General features: G+C 47.5%; 1 protein-coding gene across 1 annotated transcript; it reads left to right on the forward strand.

Moving 5' to 3' along the window:
- The first annotated feature begins 4,514 nt into the window (after positions 1–4,514).
- On the forward strand, positions 4,515–5,189 carry LOC149524117 (protein ZBED8-like). The gene has a single exon (XM_089779456.1). The coding sequence runs from the start codon at positions 4,515–4,517 to the stop codon at positions 5,187–5,189; it is 675 nt and encodes a 224-aa protein (XP_089635582.1).
- The last annotated feature ends 1,117 nt before the right edge of the window (positions 5,190–6,306 follow it).

Here is a 6,306-nt window from a genome sequence, read left to right on the forward strand (position 1 = left end):
GGTGTGGGTTTAATTCTGTACTCTCAGCGGGAGCCCGGGCAAAGCACCGTGCCACTCTGTGCCGGAGTTTCCCATCCATAAAACAGGGGTGCAGTGAGGATGAACATATTAGAAGAAATTGTGAGGTGCTCAGCTATTCCAGCAATGGGGGCAATAAGCACTCTTGATAGGGGGTGGTGGTATTCTGTGCGGGGCAGAGGAAGGACTTCAGGATTATGCACAGGAAGCAAGCTCCCCAGGTCATCACACATCTTAGGAGTGAGGCTTTGGAGGTCAAGGGGGGGCTATAGCAGCCTCTGGGGTCAGTAACAGCTGGGCACTAGCCTGCTATTTTTCTGAGTGTCCTAGGCAGCGTTCCCTCTCATTTTTCCCGCCCATGTGCAGAATGAAGTTTGTTCTGCGCATCGAGATGGCGGTGATCTGTGACATCACTTCTGTGTTGGCACACATAACAAATGCCACATGCAGAGGAGGGGCTGAGGGGTTTGGAGTGTGGGAGGGTGCACAGGGAGCTGAGGGCCCTAGCTGGGGCTGCAGGCTCTGGGGTAGAGCCAGGAATAAGCTAGGTGAATAACCATTCTCAGAGAGCATAGTTATTAATGGATTTCAGACAGCCTGGAAGGGCATAACTAGTGGGATTCCACAGTGATCAATTTTGGGAGCAGGTCTGTTCAATAGCTTCATAAACAATTTACAAAATGGCATAAAGAATTGTAACAATGTGTTTTTTCTGTAGTCATGATTGGAAGGCCTGTAGCCATATTGGAAGGTGTCAGGGTGCAAACCCCCCACCGTGCCTCAGTGCCCCCTGACTGTCCTCATCTAGCCCACCTCAGGGCAAGCTACAGTCTGTACGGGTTGCTCATCATTGGCATGGGGTTATCTCTACTGCCCCGCTTACCTAAGCTGCATTGCAATCCGTCTCCGAACCTTGGGCCTTGCCTCCGACCCCTAGCCCAGGGGAGTCTTGGCTGGCCCTCTCCAAGCCCTGGCTGGCTATCCCCAGCTGGTCTCCCTCCTGGGAGCTCCTGCTTCCTCTGCAGTCAGCCCTTCAGTGGTCCCCTTGCTAAGCAAACTGTGCGTCTCTATATAGCTGCCAGCTGGGCTCTCACTCGCCCTAATGGCTTCAGCTGGCCTCTCCAAGCCAACTGTGCTGCCCTGGATAGCTGCCAGCTGGGCTCTCACTAGCTGGAACAGCTTCAGCTGGCCTCTCTGTTTCCAGCCCCGGCTCAGGGCCTGAGTCCTGGTCTTAAAGGGCCAGTGCAGGGCAGGCGCCCTGTCACAGAAGGCCTAAAGCCTTCCTCCACAATAGGATTGAAGAGCAGCAGCCATTAGCTATGAAGCTGAGTCACATACTCATGTTCCATCTAAATTGCATTATAATAGTGTCAGACCAGGCTGCTAAGAAGGAGATTCTGTCCTAATGACACCCACTGTCACCAGACAAAGGAACAGATCTCACGATGAGTAAAGAAAATGTAGTTTAACGGATTTCTGCCTGGTAAGAACTCACTCGCCATCTCTCTGATGTTTCTCTGATTATCTCTGTCTCCTATATAATTTAATTGTGTTGGTGTCAAGTATCAGAGGGGTAGCTGTGTTAGTCTGGATCTGCAAAAGCGACAAGGATTCCTGTGATAGAGATGTAGCCGTGTTAGTCTGGTGTAGCTGAAGCAAAATGCAGGACAATGTAGCACTTTAAAGACTAACAAGATGGTTTATTAGATGATGAGCTTTCGTGGGCCAGACCCACTTCCCCAGATCAAATAATGTTCTGTAATGTGATTTGTCCTTTTCATGTGTGTTCATTTTTTTTAAATTGTATCCTTTGGTATATATGGTTGTGACTATTTTCTTCCACTATTTGATCTGAGGAAGTGGGTCTGGCCCACGAAAGCTCATCTAATAAACCATCTTGTTAGTCTTTAAAGTGCTACATAGTCCTGCATAAGGATTCCTGTGGCACCTCACAGACTAACTAAGGGTATGTCTACACTACCCCCCTAGTTCGAACTAGGGGGGTAGTGTAGATATACCCAGATGTATTGGAGCATAAGCTTTCGTGGCAAAGACCCATGCATCTGACGAAGTGGGTCTTTGCCCACGAAAACTTATGCTCCAATACATCTGTTAGTCTATCAGATGCCACAGGACTCCTTGTCACTAATTGTGTTGGGTATCAACTAATTCAGATGGTGGGATATAATTGGTTAGATAAGTGGTTCTCAACATGGGCCATACCTTACTTCTAGGGGGCCACATGGAAAAAACGGAACATTAGGGGGCCACAGTAAGTTTTTGAGAAGGCCACCCAAACTTAACTGCCAGGCATATGATGAATTTGTCATAATCCTCACATCTCATTCTCTGAGCTAAATTCAGCAGCATTACTTATGTGGTTTAGTAATCTTATTTTTTCGGCTCAAGTATATTATACACAGATGGTCACCAACCGGTCGATTTTCCCCCCACCCCTGAGAAGCCCCACTACCTACCTCCAGCGACAATGGAGGTAGTGCTGGCTTCCTGCGGGGTGGACGGAAGTCCTGCAGCTTCACGCCACTTCCGGGGATTCCAGAAGTGCACTGGCTGCTCCCCTCCCTCGTGCCTGTGGCGTGCCAGGAATGCTGCGGGAGGGGCCGTTGGCCCTGGAAGAGGAGCGTGGCGGGTTCCCTGCACCACAGGAGGGGTGAGTTGGCCCCGGAGGAGGAGTGTGGGGGTTTCGTCCCTGGGGTTTCCCCGCACCACAGGAGTAGGGGGGTCGTCCCCGAGGTTTCCCCGTGCCACGGGGGGGGAGGGGAGGAGTTGGTCCCAGGGTTTCCCCATGCCGCGGGAGGGGTGGTTGGCCCCAGGGGAGGCGCGCATGGGGGTTTCCCTGTGCTGCAGGGAGGAGAGGGTTGGGCCCGGGGGAGGCATGCGCCGGCTTCCCTCGGGGGGGGAATCCTGGGAGGAGGCGGGTGCAGGAGACTCTCTGTTCCCCCCGGCACCCTGCCCTCCCTGCCCCCCCGACCTCTGTTCCCTGCCCCCTGCCCTCTGTTCCCTGTATCGTTTTTTCTTCACCACACTAGCCATGGGTAATCTGAAATTAAAAAAGAAAAAACGGATCAAGTATATTATACACCTTTTTCTCAAAAATGTCAAATATTTTTCAGTAATGGCTTTATTGTTACGTGTAGGGGATGGTGCACTAGTGCGATAGTACTAGTGAGTGATTGATACTACAAAATTATCAGTAGTGACCAGAACAATTATAAGACAAAAAAAGAACTGGTAAAATTATTTACTTTACTTACCTTAAAACAAACAATCTTCTCTCGCTAGCAACAGAACTCAAACAGTGCCGAGTGCCGATCTGGTTACATCAGCCAATATACTGCAGTTACTTCTTTCACCACAGAAAGCGTCACTTGACAAAACCACTAGCACCTGTGAAATATGATTTGTTTCACTGTGCTCCACCCTCCCCTACTAAAAAAAAGTTGACATTTTTGAGAAAAAGGAAAGGGGAGTGCAGGAGTGTTATGATGCTGTGGCCAGATGGGGGCTTGGCTCCAATTGGGGGTTTGTTGGCCAGGCTTCATTTTTAAATAAAATACTATGTCAAACACAAAAAGTTTCTGCATTGTCTTTATTTCTGAGAAGGGCAGAGAACCTGTTTTGAGTCAGGGGTCGCTGACCCACAGAAAAGTCAGTTGGGGGCCACACAAGTGAGATGCAAAAAAACCCTCCTCCAATTCCCCCCCCCCCCTCAAGCTTCACTAATGTGGCCCCAACTGTGTTGGTGAGAGCAGAGGACATAGTACTGGGGAATCATAGAATCATAGGACTGGAAGGGACCTCGAGAGGTCATCGAGTCCAGCCCCCCGCCCTCAAGGCAGGACCAAGCTCCGTCTACACCATCCCTGACAGATGTCTATCTAACCTGTTCTTAAATATCTCCAGAGAGGGAGATTCCACCACCTCCCTTGGCAATTTATTCCAAGGGTGCTAGTGGGTGCTTCAGCAGGGGACAGGGTGCCAGTGGGGGCAGAGTTCTGTGGCTCGGCACAGGGGAGTGGGGACAGAGTTCTGTGGCTGGGAAGTGGGGACAGAGGAGTGGGAACTGGGGGCAGAGGGAACAGGGAACAGGGGAAGAGAGGGCAGGGAGGTGGGGGGTAGGGAACAGAGGGCAGGGGGGTAGGGAACAGAGGTCGGGGGAGCAGGGATGGCAGAGAGTCCCCTGCACCTGCCTCCTCCCAGGATTCCTCCCCCCCAGAGGGAAGCCGGCGCGTGCCTCCCCCAGGCCTGACCCCCCCCTCCCGCGGCACAGGGAAACCCCCGTGCATGCCTCCCCCGGGGCCAACCACCCCTCCCACGGCACGTAGAAACCCTGGGGCCATCTTGAGTATCTTGCCCACGGTTTTATTCCATCACATTTGGAGACAACACACAAGGACGAGGACGAGAAGGACAAATCAGTAGATTACTTTAAAAAACTCTGTGATGATTTCCTAGCAAGGACAACAGTGAATCAAATGTTTAGCAAAAGAGCAGACAAAGTAGACAAAGGTTTGCTTGCATCCTATGAGACTTCCAAGTTAATTGCAAAGGCTGGTAATCCACATAATATTGGTGAATCTTTGATTTTGCCTGCAGTGTGCATTGTGATTTCAGCTGTCATGAATCAGAGTGCACATGAAACGACTGAGGTCATCTCTTTGAGCAACTCATCAGTATCGAGGCACATTGATGAAATGGCAGATGATGTGGAAAAACAACTAGTTGAATTGCAAGTGAAGAAGTTTGCTGTGCAAATCGATGAATCCACTCTTCATGATAACGAAGCCCTTCTGATGACATATGTTAGGTTTTTGGATGATAATCAGCTCAGTGAGGAAATGCTTTTTGCCCGAAAGCTTACAACAGACACCAAAGGTGAAACAATTTTTGAACAAGTTGAGACTTATTCCAAGGAAAATAATATTCCACTTGAAAATATAATGGCTTGTGCAACTGATGGTGCTGCTTCTATGGTAGGTAGATACAGAGGATTCATTGCTCATTTAAAAAATGCTGTGCCTGAAGTTTTTTGCATACACTGCGTGGTCGACCATCAACATTTGGTAGCAAAAAATTTGGGAGGATGTCTGCATAATGCCCTTGCCATTGTAATAAAGACTGTCAACCTTATTAAATCAAATGCACTTTAAGATCGTCTTTTCCAATGACTTTGTGAGGAAAATGAAGAAGAGTTTGAGCGCCTACTGATGCATACACAGGTCCGATGTCTATCAAAAGGTAATTGTCTTCATCATGTTGTTGCACTTTGGGACAGTATTGTGTCATTTCTGAATAGTAAGCAGCTTGGAGATATATTTTACCTATCTGATGTATTCGAAAAGCGAATTTGTTGAACCACCAGTTACAAGGAAAAAATGTAATCTTATATCTTGTAAAAAGGTCATTACTGCTTTCCTTGGAAAACTTAAGCTGTTCTGGGTTAATATTGGACATTGCAAGTTGATACAGTTTCCTTCTCTGGCCACTGTGGACATGGAACTGCAAGATGATGATCTTTCTGTGTATGTTGAGCATTTGAAGAATTTGTACAGTGATATGCAAGTTCAGTTCAGTGACCTGCTAGAGATGAACATTCCAGATTGGGTGGTGGATCCATTTGGGGTAAATGTGGTTAATGCTGACATTACATTACAAGAAAGTTTCATTGAGCTACAGAGTGATATAAAAGCTCAAGCTAGAGTCAAACATGGCAAACATAATTTATGGCTAAGCAGTGGAATAGCTAGGAAGTTTCCACTGCTCGGGGAGAAAGCAAAGTTGTATTTTATCGCTTTTGCCACTTCTTATCTTGTTGAATCTGGCTTTAGTCGGGTGGTTTACCTACTATCAAAAGCTTGTAACTGCCTTGATATTGTGAATAGAGGTGATCTTCGTTTGTCACTAACAACACTGCAACCAGATATTGAAACACTTGCAAATTTGCATCAGCTATAAGGATCACACTGAATAAAGTGCCAGTTATCAGAATATTTTTTGTTAGTAGGCCTTATGCTGCTACTATACATTTTATGTCTTTAAGAATTTTCTTTGCTCTTTAGAAATAATGTACTGATTATTAGAATATGTATAATATAAATAAAGAGTGCATATGGTAAATTATGTACCTTTTTCCCAACTAACGGCGGCTATGAGGGGGGCCACAGAGGTAATTGAGGCTCAGAAGGGGGCCATGAGCAAAAAAAGGTTGAGAAGCACTGGGTTAAATGGTCATGTTATAATATGTTAGGATTGGTTAGTTTAATTTTC

Source organism: Pelodiscus sinensis, chromosome 6, assembly GCF_052426305.1.
Source record: "Pelodiscus sinensis isolate ZL-2025 chromosome 6, ASM5242630v1, whole genome shotgun sequence".
Taxonomy (NCBI): domain Eukaryota; kingdom Metazoa; phylum Chordata; order Testudines; family Trionychidae; genus Pelodiscus; species Pelodiscus sinensis.